We start from the raw sequence: 14,786 nt of genomic DNA on the forward strand, positions 1-14,786 counted from the left end.
GCCTGAAACAGTGTAAAATGTTGAAAGGCTAAACCTGAAGTCCAGGTCATGAACAGGTTTAGCCTTTTGGTATTAGTGTCTGTTTGGAAAGGGATGAAATACAACGGCTTCAAGCTTTTTGAGGTTGGGCTCCATGGGCCCACACAGACAACCTTTTAAGCAATGTTTGGTGTTCGGTACTATTGCCGATTTCTCAGAAATTAGTGTCATGTCAGAGCCACATCAGCAATTTAAAAATCACTGATGAATTTGTTATTTAGTTGGTCGATTTCTGAGAAATTGATAAATCAGTCAAAAAACGACTATTAAAGTCAATACCTCTTTTCAGGCTGATTTCATTCTTTGGGATGATGTGGCATCTGATGTGGATAAAAAAGATAGTTTCGCTATAATAAAAATCACTACTTATAATCACTGTCAAACAAATTCATTGCTGATTTCTTAAAAATTGGTTACCATGGTATCAATGATACCAAATAAATAATTTCTTTAATTTATGAGAAATTAGTAATATCAGAAAATTGGTGATAGTGGCAATGATACCAAACATCACCTTAAGCTCCATCTTAAAACGGCATTTCAAAAGCTAATTTCGGCTTTGCGGTGGATTTTCACCAAACATAGGCTTCTCATGTCGGCCCCATCTCAGAACGCCGAAAGCCCTCCCAAACAGGCATTAACTTATCTAGACTACTTCAAAACCAGCTTAGCTGAATCCTCTGCTCAATTTGTCATAGGCTAGCAAACAATTTCTTCTTCTTCTTCCTTTTCTCAAATTGTCTCACAAGAATTTGTCTCAGCCACGGATTCAAAGCCAGATCCCTTCACGTTAACCTCCCCGACGGCTCGGCCCTCGGTTCGCCAATTTTATAAAAACATCCACTCCGAATGACCAATCTGACCCTGAAGTCCAAAAACGATAATAAAGATACAATTTTCTTATTATAAATCGATTGCCGTCTAGATCAAGAATCATACACGTGGCGAGACAGTGGGGCTCAAAAATAGTGAGAGCTCGTCGACGTGATGGGTGGCTTCATTAACGCCACGTCATAGTCCCACATAGGCTGAAAAGCTTATCTATAGAAGTTGAAAGTATAGAATCACATATTGGATCGAATCGCTGAAATGGAAGCCCAAAACATAAACTGAACAAGCCTATATAAGACCTACTCCCGCTATTTCAGCTTCTCTTATCGGCAAACAGAAACAACAAATCAGACTCTCTCTCTCTCTCTCTCTCTCCATGGGTTCTTCAACTCGTTGTTCTGTGATTATCGTCGGCGCAGGGGTTTCTGGTGAGATATATCCCGCGCGGCATTAGTTTTCCGGCAAAAACATTCATTTTGTTTAATCTGCAAGTATGTGGCGAGTCTGACTATTGTTTTTCTTTTCTGCTTCTTTTGTGTCAACGAAGGTATATCGGCTGCGAAGGTATTGGCGGAGAACGGCGTGAACGATTTGGTTATTCTTGAAGCTTCCGATCGTATCGGAGGGAGGATTCGGAAGGAGGATTTCGGTGGCTTGTCGGTGGAGCTTGGAGCGGGTTGGATTGTAGGTGTTGGCGGCAAAGAATCAAATCCTGTTTGGGAACTTGCCAACAAATCCAGTCTTCGTACTTGTTTCTCCGATTACAGTAATGCTCGTTACAACATCTACGATCAGAGGTTCTCTCTCTCTCTCTCTCTCTTCATTTCTCTCGGTCACTGTGTGTATGCAGAATCTGTTTCCGGTAATGCTATATCACGCCGGAGGAATCAAGTTATCAACTGAGTTCTCTTCCTTGTTCAGCGGTGGAACGAATTCCACGGGGCGTAATTTAGCATTACTCGTCTTACTTCAACGTTACGTCACAAATAACTGAAATATATCGTAACGGCCGATTCGAAAACAAGTTCTTTTGGGACTTGGGTTTTGCACTTTTGCTTTGTAGGACGATCCTAACTCGTTCTCGGAATCGTTTACAGTGGGAAGATCATACCGAGTGGTTTAGCAGCAGCGTCATATAGCAAAGCGGTGGACTCTGCAATTCAGAGGTTGAGAAATCAAGAGGCAAAGCTTCGTGGCCTCTCCACGATAACTGAACCGCCCTCGTAATCTTCTTTCATAAACTCTGTTTAATGTCTTTTTATGAAAGAAAATGAATCAAAAGTTAAAAAATAGAGTACCGTCCTCAATTGTTGTCCTTTTTCCGTTCTTTTCAGAATACCCAAGACCCCAATCGAACTCGCCATTGATTTCATCCTCCATGATTTTGAGATGCCCGGTTAGTTTTGGCAGGTTTCTGGTTCATTTTTTACTCTACTTCAATGGGTTTTTGATACAGAGATTAAGAACTGAAGAAACGGGATTTGTATGCAGAGGCAGAACCGATATCGACTTACACAGATTTCGGGGAAAGAGAATTTCTCGTAGCAGATGAAAGAGGGTACGAGTTATTGCTGTATAAATTGGCTGAAGATTTTCTCCTTACCTCTGATGGGAAAATCGTGGACAGTCGCCTGAAGCTCAACAAGGTTAGACTTTTCTTTCTCTTCTTATTCTTCTTCCTTTTTGAATTCTTTTTGCTTTTTCATTTTTATTTTTCCTTGCTGAGTTGCTGACTTGCTGTCTCTATCTCTATCTCTGTCTCTGCTATTTATGTCATATTTTTGTTTCTTTATGAACACATCACATCGTAACAGAGTACTGATTATTAAATAATTAAATGTAAAGGGACGAAAATTTGACGAAAAGTCCGAAAATCTGTTTTGTATGCAGACTGCATACACTCCTTTCTGTTTGACCTGCCTTAAGTTTATCAGATAACGACGTTCTCTTCTCCTGAAGGCTGAATCACCATTAAAATAGGGGGAAAAAAAGAAGACAATGAGACTTCTGTAGATTTTGGTCAACCCCTTTTGGGTTCCATCTGTCTTTTTTCTACTTGTTTCAGTGATGATAGAGAATCTGTCGATGAGTTGTTTTTCAATCTTTCTTGATTAAACTCAGACACTTGAATGGATTAATGGGTTATTTCTTTTTTTTCTCCCCAATTGTTTTCTTATTTTTCTTATATGTGGACTCCATCCATGGCTCCATTAAATTACCTGGGTTTGAGTTTGGGCAACTTTATGGTTTTGAAACAGAGAAATGGGAACGGGGAACCCATCCTGAGCTTCCTTTATGGGTTGTACTGTATATGACACTGCTCATCAGGAGACAGTCAAATGACTTAGCCCACGCTGAGAGTCATAATCAAATGAATACAGAATCGACTGGCTGGATTCCTGAACTCCAACTCTAATTTCTAGAACTCCTGCTAATAGAAATGTGGGTCTGAAATCTGAATCACCCACATACTCCAATCTTAGCCTGGGGGGGACTCTTTTTCTCTTCCTTTTCCCAATGGGTGTGAGTGATGAACTGATGATGATGGATTCATGGAAAGCTTAACGTAATAATCTCCACTGATTGGAATCCAAAAACAAGGACAGAAAAATGAGGTAGCCAGATGAAATTACAAATTAGTCTCGATTTTCAATAAATTCTGAACAAAATCTGTCGCACGCATTGACTACTTAGAATTGAGAAAGATTCAGATGAACGCGCGCTCCCACCGATTCAGTCATGAGCGGCACGTCATGCTTATCGCCAATTGGCTTTAGCAGCCTCGGCTCAACCAGCGATAACCACGTATGGAATACCACATGGGAGCGCGCTCATTAGATCACCACCGAAATCGCGAATTTTATGGGCCTCTCACAGCGGGCCTCGGTTTCCGTCTCCGTTCATTATTAATCGGATGGATTTGGCTGCAGGTTGTTCGGGAGCTACACCACTCGAGAAACGGCGTTATCCTAACCACGGAGGACGGTTCCATCTTCGAGGCCAATTACGTAATTTTGTCCGTTAGCGTGGGCGTTCTCCAAAGCGACCTCATCTCCTTCCGTCCCCCCCTGCCGGTACGTCCCTCCCTCTTCATTCCCTCCCCTCGTCATTTCTAGCCGTTAGATGTAAGAAATCCAAACCGTGGGTCCCATAGAAAAGTATCTCCCCCGTGGAACCCACGCGAATGGTAGAGGGGGGATGGTAATAATTGTATAATAATGATAATAGGGGAGGGCGGATTTGATGGACATCGAGCCATCGTAAATGAATACAGAATAGTTCTGAGTGTGTGTGTGGTGGGGTGGGAGGGGGGGTGACGCCAGCTATAGATCTTCCAGTTGTCTCATGTCAACGCTTCGGTGGAAATACCATGGATTACACGATCCACAGTATTGGAAACAGCTTGTGTCGTTCTGGGGTATATCTACAATACTCAAGTAAAGGAATCCGTAGTCCGTACACGTGGACTGTGTGGTCCATGAAGATTGGCTGGTACCACACGTGTACGGTTCTGCAACCAAGGTACATCGTATATGTTGCCAGCTGTCGAACCGTATATGTTCTCCCAAGGGGGAGAAAAACAAATCAGCAATTTTTGTTTGTTTCTGTTTGGTCGTTGGTCCCCCCTAATCTAGTACTCTCAGTGGGTATTGGGTAATGCCCGTTGCTAGCGTCACGGCCTCTTACATCCGTGTCGGGCACGGTCCCCTGATGCTAGCTAATTATGTATTTATGTTGATCTTTTTGGATTATGACAGAAATGGAAAACTGAGGCAATAACGAAGTGTGATGTGATCGTGTACACGAAGATCTTCCTCAAATTTCCATACAAGTTCTGGCCGTGTGGGCCGGGGACTGAGTTCTTCATCTACGCTCACGAGAGGAGAGGATACTACACGTTTTGGCAGGTTGGTGTTGATTTCTCTCCCTTTTTCATCTAGTTAATTCGCTTTAGTTCTTGTCTGGAATTTATATAATTTATAATGGATAATGCATGAATGCTTGGAATGATGGTTCCACAATTATTTACGTATTTTGACAAGACTGCATTTATATATATAGTTCTGTCACAGCCTATGTCTTAGGTGTCGTCTCCTTCATATCGCATCCATGAATTGTACAAGTGGAATATTTATGCCTGCCTGATGGTGAAGTTTGTAGTGTAAATGTGAGGCACATATATCTTGATTTAGACCTTCAAATCCTTTTTGGTCCCCTTTGTCTTTCTTATTTACCAGAGTATAGATTGTTTAAGCAAAGCAATTTATTTAATTAACTTGGTAATACCATATGGGTTAGGTGTAGTGTCAAAGATCATCTATGTGTATATGAGTTGCATCAATTTCTCTGGTTTTGTGTGTATTAGAAAAATTACTAAGACCATGTAACTGAGAATGTGAAATGCTTTGATGATGATAATGGTATTTGATAGTTAAACACGTGTGTTAAATGAGGGTGCCCTATCAATGGATTAGTTTCTATATTTTATTTTCTTAATTTTTTTATGAGTTATCAATGGATCAGTTTGGTCATGATTATACAGAATACTTTGATAAGAGTTTACAGAACTTGTCATGTATTGAAATTATAAACAAGTTTGAGGGGAGCAAACACTGTTAGTCTGGTACTTGTGCCTCAGTAGTTGCCATCCTAATGACATTATTAATGAACCCCACCTTTATCTGAATCTGCAGGAAATCCTCAACTCATCCACACAGATGAAAATGATTTATTTGTTGTACATGCATCTTTCCCTTCACCATTCACAATCAAAAAATTTAGGTTTACCATCTAGGAATCTCAGGCCTAGTCCTTAGGTTGCTTGAACCTGGCAAAACCTTACTCCAACCTGAACCCGGTTCGATTATGCACATGTATATATTTATTTATTTATTCATAGTACAGGCTGAGATAGGATTGAATAGTTCAGACTTGATTTCAGACTCAGGATTTAGGCTTAATTCTCAGGGTTGGGCTTGGGTTTAACTAAAATGGCCTCAGCCTGCCCAACTTAGCACCCCCAACTGTTACTTGGGCCTAAGTAGTTGCCATCTTAATGAATGACATAAATGATAAAGTAATGAAGGATCCCCACCTTTATCTGAAACTCCAGGAAACACTGGACTCATCCACATTGATGAAGAAAATGACTTATTTGTTGTACATGTATCTCTCCCTTCACCATTCACATTCAAAAAATTTAGGTCTGGACGTCTGCATGGGAACCGCAGACAAATATTAATTTTCACTTAATTAGGTATAAGCAACTTGCATTTGTTTGCATTATTGATTTTGTTTTGTTTCTTTGCTGGTGAAGTAAACGACATTCAATCACTCTCCTGAGGTGGCAATTACACTGACCACCATTCAAAGCTAATCTCAAATTAAGCCTCATCTCTCCACTTCTCTATCTTTCTTTTTAAAACTGTGCAAGATATTATTGCTAAGTACATTTCATTAACATAATATAATGCTTGATCATCGAACATGTCACATTAAAAACAAATCAAAACCTTGGCCTAGATATATAAAATGTAAATTAAGCTTTCTTTTATAATCAACACACGTGGCCTGTTAAACAGCCATGGAGATGGATCTTATTAGCTCCATCATTATCGTCTTAAATTATTTTATCTTACCCAAATGGATCTTATGTTTATAAAATCTTATAAAAGTAGTCATTGTGATGACTTATTATATGGAAATTGGGTGTGAATGGCTCATTAATCCACGCTGTCTGCTTTGATTTTTGCACGTCATCAGCACATGGAGAACGCATATCCGGGGTCCAACATTCTGGTGGTAACGCTGACAAATGGTGAATCAAAACGCGTGGAGGCACAAACGGACGAGGAGACTCTGAAGGAAGCAATGGGGGTCCTTAGGGACATGTTTGGGCCTGATGTACCGGATGCCATAGAGATCCTGGTGCCCCGCTGGTGGAACAACCGATTCCAACGCGGCAGCTATAGCAACTACTCCCTCTTGGCCAATCAACCAGATTTTGCCGACATGAAGGTTCTTTTATCTCATCATATATACTCTTTATTATCCGTCACTTCATTAATTTTTTTAATGTTAATGTAGTCTTAGAGCCCAATTGGTTCACGGGAATAGGGATTTGGAATCGAACTAGGAATGGATCATTGTAATTCCAATTGTTTGGTTGGATAAAATGGGAATCCTATTTTCATTCCTGGAGGAATGGCACTCTCCCATAATCCCATTCCTGATTTTAATTCTCATTCCAATTCCTGTTTGAATCAAACAAATTAGATGAACAGACCATTCCGATTCTGATTCCAATTACAAACCAACGGACCCATACTTCTAATTATTGGTCCTCTATATATTATTTAATCTATTTTTATTACTTTATTATTTATTCATTAACCCATTCTTTTGTCGAGTTATTACCACCCCTTCAAGTCATCGGTCTCCTTTCCGCACTACATTAAAATACCATCAGCATGATAAGATCATTGTTACTCATATTATCTTGAACACTTTGAAGGAACTGTTTTGAAGTTTTTGTGTAATTTGCTTCTTCTCCCATCCGAATTGAAGTATGAAAAACAAATAGTTGAGCTTATATTTGGTGCATCAGTCTGTAAGCCCAAGACTGGGGACTGATGGTCAGCTTTGAATGTACGAGGAACTGGTTGGGGAAGCTTAAAAATGGCCCCGGAGAGGGATCAAGTTGCTGTAATTCCTGCGGCAAGTATGAAATATGAGAGAAACTGAGAAAGGAAGAGGGAAGAGAGGCTCTACCTTCATGTTGGGGGCGCTTCAATTCCCTTCTGTTGAGGTCTATGGTTAGAGGTGTAAAGTGGGCCGTGTCGGGCCGGTACGGCATGGTCCGTGGGCTGCTGTGCTGGCCCGTGGGCCGAGCCTTAGGTCAGGTCGGGTCGTGTGTCGGGCCAAAGCTATTTATTTAAAAAAATTGATAAAAAAACTTAAAATTTTAATTTTATATGAATTTTATGTATAAAATTGTTTATATATGCAATAATTAAATAAATTAATATAATAAAATTAAAAAATATTTATTTTATTAATATATTAAATATTATATATTATTATATAATTATAATATATAAATATATATAAAATATATATGAGCCGTGCCGGGCCGGTCCAAATTTGTGATGTACACCTCTATCTTTGCTCTTACACAGTTCATAATATCTAAAAACAAGAGAAGGCTTAAAGAGACCTCAACTATTTCTTAGACTGTTTATTAGAACTCTCCAAGAGATCATAGACAATGATGTGTGCGTGTGGGCTTTTTTTAATGATTTTCCACGGTTATTGATATTTGGTTTTCTTTTCTGTAGGCACCTGTTGGTCCAATCTTCTTCACAGGAGAACATACGAGTGAGAAATATAGTGGTTACGTCCACGGGGCATACTTGTCAGGTAGGAACCAGACTGGGTTAGAAGCCATCTTGGGTTCTAATTAATTAAGGCAAAAAATATTGCTAAATGATCAAATCATGTCTAAGCAGGTATTGACACGGCCAACGCTTTACTGGAAGAAATGAAGAATGAGAAGGAAGGTGATAAGGAGAGCTCGTTGGAGAGTCAACCATTTTTGCTAGAGCCCCTGCTGGCGTTGACAGGGTCACTGACTTTGACCCAGAACGAAGCAGTCAATGGTCTCGACAAATGGGATTTTGCTCGACAGCAGCTCTTCTCTGGTGGGAAACTTGTCAGCCACGAGGCCATAAAATGACTATATGGCCAAGCTATGGGCCCCTATTCGATTAGTGGATTGACCACTGGGTCTCCAGCCCAAGACTTCTCGAGTGCTCCCCAGCCCAGCCGAGACCAGCCCATTCTATCCACGAAGTGGAAAAACAGAGAATCAGCAAATGCAGAAAGTGTAAAGAAGGATGAAACGTCCAATATTGGAAAGCCGTAGCCTCAAGGGGACGGGACGCTCTTGGTTTGAGTTCGGGTTCGGGATTGGTTTTGGAGACCCAAATACAAACTTACAATTAAAGCAAATAGGAGGGAAAAGTAGGCCAGTATATTTAGATTAAATTTGGTGTATGTTCATTTCTCGTGGTAGATCAATGCCAGTGCTAATTGTTGCAAATTTTTTATTTTCAATGGAATTTGCGTTCCTTCTTTCTTTTCTTTATACAGATGTTTTCTGTTTTCAAATTACTTTCAATACTAGGGCGTTCATTCATTGATAATTTGTGAGATTACTAGACCAAAGTAAGTGGATCAGTGTGGTCTCATGTAGCTGTTATTAGGACCTACTTGTCTCATAAACGGATATAAGAATGACAAATAAGCTTTTCAGTTCAGCCACTAAATTGAAAAAACGCTGCTACATCAGCACCATATCTAAAATTTTTAGACCAGGTCTTATGTTTGGTTTCACATTTTTCCAAAAAAATGTTTTTTAGACCATGTCTAAAAAATGGGAAAAGTAGTGTGGTCCGAGAAAACATCCTTTATGATGTTTTTTCGTTTTTTTAGCAACAGTATGCTGATGTGGGTTGAAAGATGCCTATGTGGCAGTAATGGTCCCAAACAAAAAAAAAAAAAAAAAAAAAGAGAAAATAGCATCCAATGTAGCACTATTTTCTCAAAACAAAAAATATATCAGAAAATGGCATTAGCTCCAAACATCGGCCAGATCAAATAGGATTTGTCATAAGTAAATGAGAAACTAACTAAGAAAATTTATCTATCCTTGTGTTATTTGAAAATGATAATAATGCATGGGATATATAATGCATACATATATAATATGGACTTGTTATATTAATTCATTTATTTTTTTAGTTTCTCCTTGAAATAATGTTCAAAGCAGGGGTGTAACTCAGACTCGCTTGTTGGGTTGACAAGGGTCGATCCAGGCCCAACTCTTAACAGATTTCAGGCTTGGGCTGGTAGTTGGGTTTGAAAGAATTTTTGGAGTAATGTAAGGATAGGGGTGTTAGTGAAATTAAGATTCCTTTTTCTAACATGAAAATCAAGTTTCTTCATACTTTTATTTCTTTTCTTTCATTTTTTTAGTGGGGAGGTAATGGAGTTATACAACAGTGGTAGCGCTAGAGATGCAAACAGATCAAATTGGATTCGAATCAGGGTATATTCGAATCTGATCCAATAGTAGAATTCAAGATCCAATCCAATCTGAAGATCTGGTCAGATCTCACAAATGGTGATTTGAATCCGAATCCGTAAGGATGTTGAATATTCCAATCTGATCTGATCTGATTTGAATTATGAAAAATTTAATAAATTATTAAAAGAAAAAAACATAAAAGTTTATATAAAGAAAAACAAATATATAAGTATTTTTTTAATTATTTTCATCATATATATTAATATATACATATCTTTTCATAAAAAAATTACAAAAGAATGCAATATAAATATATTAATATATACATGTCCTTTTATAAGTAAATATGTTTATAAATACATACATACATACAAGTTGGATCAGATCAGATATGGGGTGATTCGAATCAGATCCCATTGAAAATTGGATCTGATTATCCGATCTAAAAATCCAACAAAGGGTTATCCAAAATTGACAAAAATAGGATCAGACCGGATCATGATCTGATCCATTTGCACGTAATCCTCCCCCAAAACCCTAGACCACCCCCCTCCCCCAATTCAGGTGAAAGTGGGACTCAATCCTGGTCTCCACTACAACCAGCCAAAGCCTTTACCAGTAGGTTTTCTTCGTAATGTTAGAAAAGGAAATAAATGTGCCAATTATCTTACAAATCAGGGAATTGATAAAGAATGCTTTCATCTCTTTGAAACAGGCTATAGCCTCCAAAGAAAGCTAAAATGTTTGCTAAAGAAGACTATGGGCTTATCCACTCTCGTCCAGTGTTATTGGTTTCTTTTTTATGTGGTTTCTCATTTTGTCTGAGGCCAGGCCCGATGCCCTCCTCAGCGATGTATTTTTTTCTAGTGTTTTCTGTTGTTTTGATCCTATTTTCTGGTGGTGCTGAGTCTCTGTGTAAAGAAGAATATATTGTTCTCTGGATTAGGGGCAACCGGGCAAGGTGTGCTATGTCTCCGCTAGAATAATTCTTCTTCTTTTTGGATTTATCGGGCTATCCAAGGCCTCAGCCCAAGCCCAACCTGACTTTAAGTGGGGCATGAGTTTTCCAGCCCAGGCCCAGCCAGTACAAAAACTCAAATTTATCATGTGAGGCTCTGATTGGACCGGCCCTTTTAGGAACACAATATCCTCCCTTTTATGCGTTTTGTTTTGCGTCACGAATCTAATGCAATTTTTGGAAGAAGTTAGCAAATATTTTGCTGGCATGGCAATTGTTTTTGTTTTCAAAAACAAAAACAACCATCTTGTCAGCAAATTTAAATGCTCCTTATTGCTCCGCAATGTTGGGCTCATCTGGATTTGATTCATGTAAGGCTTTTACCAAATATGGATTCACAGTGTTTCAGGTTTCTCATTTAGCTAATGTAATCAAGGTTCAAAGTATCGAAAACGCAAGGTGTATCAGAAAGGTAATTTTAAGAAACGTATTGAAATACGATTTGGAAATGCATAGATACGGACGAAAAATCAAGATATGCATGAATACACTAGAAAATAAAAAAAAAAACTTAAAAATATGAACAAGAGTTTTATGTGATTATAACTAATTTATTTAAACATAAAAACCATTCTTTAATGATTTATATAAAGTATCGGGATATAATTATTAACCGTTGAAAAATAATAGAACTAAAATGTATGTGTGTGTCTGTGTATATATACTAATATTTATTAGTTAATATTATTTTTAAGTCATTTATTAGTTAATATTTATTAATGCATACAAGTTAATAAATACCTTAATTTTTAATAAATAAATATAATTTGCATTCATCTTATTATTATATAAATATTAATAATCAAATTTTAGTATTTTTTAGAAAACATCCACCAAGGCAAGAAAGATTACTTTAAGTATAAAAGAACATTCTATTTTAATAAGTAATTAAGGTTGGCATAATGGTTAATTAATTATTATTGTAATCAAATGACTTGGGTTTGAAACTTGTTACTTTTGGTTTGTATTTTTTAACTGCCATCCCTAGTGGAAAATAAAAATGATTTTTCTTCATATTAATTTCTTAGGTTTTAGATATATCATAGTTAAGATAAATTTTGAAAATTAACAAAAGTAAAAATATGATTTAAAATAAACATAAATACTTATAGTAAATGTGCACATGCATTGCACATGAAAATTTTAAAATACAATAACAAATTATTATTATTATTATTATTATTTTTATTATTATTATTATTATTATTATTATTATTAAATTTTGTATTCTATTTCTATCATTCAATCATAAATAAAAATAATGTTTATTTTAACTATTATTTTTATTTAATATGATAAATATATAAGTATATAACATTAGAAATGTTCCCAAATGTTTTCAAAAAAAATCTATATTTTTTTCTTTTTTTTGTGTTCTATATTTTTTAAATATTTATTATTCAATTATGACATCATGAGTTTCTTTGAAAAGTTGGATCATTGACCCACCATCTAGATAAAAAAAAATAGCTTTTCTTTTTCATCTATATTATATAAATAATTATAACTTATCACACTTAATTTTTGTTTGACATAATTATGTACTTTTTTTATTTTTTTTAAAGATTTATTATTTAACTATCATATCATCAATTAATCTATTTGACCCAAACCACTAACCCACCACCAAAAAATGAAAATAGTTTGATTTCTAGGTTGACATTAAATTTTGTATTACATTTTATCTACTTTTAAATTTTATTATTTAATTGTGACATCACAAATTTTTATTTTTACAATTATTTTTATTTAGTATGATGAATATAGAACATTAGAAATGTTCTAAGTATATGAAAACACTATTTTTTTCCAGGTAGCTTTTAAAAGTATTAGTTTTTATGTTAATGAAATTATTAATTTATTACGTATTGAATTATTAATAGAATTTAATGATGAAAGGAAACAAAAAAATTCTCAAATATATGATTGAATGAAGGTGAATGGAAGTTAATACCTTAAATGTTGGATTTAATGAAAGGGAATTAAATGCATTGAATATCTTAAAATTACCTTTTCTCAACTCATTTAATATCAATAACCGATTACCCTATTTTCCCTCATTTTTATCAATATATTTAAATGTGAAGGGGTAAATTTTGTCCTCAAAAAATTTCAGAAATATTCTTGAGGCTATTCATAATTTTTAAAATTGTATAGATTTAAACTCATTAGCAATATAAATTTTGCATTCTAAAAACTGATGCAAAAGTTGCACCACCTTTCTCATGCTTCAATTTTTTCATATAATGTGGGGACCAGAATTTGAACCTCATAAGCAAAGTTTAATTGGAAGAAAATTAAACCAGAATTTATACTCAACCACTTTGCATCCCAGCGAATTTACACCTAGGGGTGTAACTCAAGTTGGCCCAAGTTAGCATTTTATATTGCTTGGGCTCGAGCTTTGGAATCTGGCCCATTCGGTGCTTGTTTGAGAAGACTTTTGGGACATGGCTTTTCGTGTTCTGAGCTTGGCTCCATATGGAATTCATAAAAGCTGTATTTGGTAAAAATCCAAAAAGCCAATATTAACATTCCGAACGCAACAAACATGACTATAAACTGAAACTACTCCAAGTAGTTTGTCCAAAACACAGGTGTTTGGCGACCACATCCTAATCAATACAGCTCACCCCAACATAGAAGCCGCAGATACGCTTTCAAAATTTGACAAAAGCCCAACTCAAGTATATCCAAATTGCACCAATATTTACCCAGGTTTTTAAAATCGAATAGGACAATGAACTGGTCAGGGGTTCGGTTTTCAGGTCAAATGGTCTGATCTTTCGAATCGAATGAATAACCCATTCTGACAAAAAAATAAAATATATATTTTAAATAAACGGTTTGACTGCCCAGATCAACGGTTTATTGATCAAATAAACGATTTTTAACAAAATAACAATTATGGGATAAAATGGAACTAATCACCAGATTGATTCTCGGTTTTTCTAATCCAACCGTCTGATCCAATCCGATTTTGAAAACCTTATTTTCATCCATGAAAATGAAATTTATACCGTAAACAACATGAACCTAAAATAAACCCGATGGAAGAACAAAAAAGTTTCTGCAATGATTTTTCGAATGTGGTGCTAACAAACATGGAGTAAGGATGATTGAAAAGATTAGATAACGAAAGTTCACAAAATTCGATGAGGTGACGTGTGAACTTACTTTAACAATCAGGATAGAACTATAATCTGTTCGATCAATTTAGTTCTATCCGATAGACTCGAGTAACTCACAGCACGGTGGAATATTTATCTAACTATTAATGTTTTAATTTTTTTTTTCTTTTTTCAATGCTTTTAATGAATAGAAGTACAGAGAAAGTTGCCACAATAACAAGAAATCTAATGGCAACCAACATCTCAATACTCACATGGAATTAACCGCAACATTATTTCATGTGAAGACTTTGATAAGATGCTTCAACTAATCAACCTACTAAGTATCACAACTAGAGATAAAGCAATTTCTCAAATAAAGCAACTTAATATTTCCTACTAACTTTCTCTTGAAAGCAATTTATCATCTATAAGATCAAGACTCAGAAAGTGACCTTTTATCTCTTCTGGAAAGGGTTGCTCCAGCTTTGTGCGTATGTCCAGACCTAGGTGTAAAATATCGATACAGGGTGTATCGGCCTGTATCGGTACTGTTTTTTTTTTTATTATTTTTTTTTTAAATTAGTTTAGAATGATTGGTTTAAGGCCGGTCTATCCCCTGAACCACTCTGAAACACTTCCTATAGGGACATATTAGAAAGACTCTAATATAATATATATCATCTGATACTGGCCAATA

At 36.2% G+C, this 14,786-nt stretch overlaps 1 protein-coding gene across 1 annotated transcript; it reads left to right on the forward strand.

Moving 5' to 3' along the window:
* The first annotated feature begins 1,138 nt into the window (after positions 1-1,138).
* Positions 1,139-9,016, forward strand: LOC104585880 (polyamine oxidase 1-like). The gene is made up of 10 exons (XM_010242902.3): positions 1,139-1,298; positions 1,418-1,667; positions 1,968-2,093; positions 2,205-2,266; positions 2,362-2,516; positions 3,801-3,944; positions 4,629-4,778; positions 6,634-6,888; positions 8,208-8,289; positions 8,379-9,016. Exons 1-10 carry the CDS (start codon positions 1,247-1,249, stop codon positions 8,603-8,605), a joined length of 1,503 nt encoding a protein of 500 aa, XP_010241204.1. The 5' UTR covers positions 1,139-1,246; the 3' UTR covers positions 8,606-9,016.
* The last annotated feature ends 5,770 nt before the right edge of the window (positions 9,017-14,786 follow it).

The sequence above is a fragment of the Nelumbo nucifera genome, chromosome 2 (genome assembly GCF_055504915.1).
Source record: "Nelumbo nucifera cultivar China Antique chromosome 2, China Antique-T2T, whole genome shotgun sequence".
In the NCBI taxonomy this organism is placed as follows: Eukaryota; Viridiplantae; Streptophyta; class Magnoliopsida; order Proteales; family Nelumbonaceae; genus Nelumbo; species Nelumbo nucifera.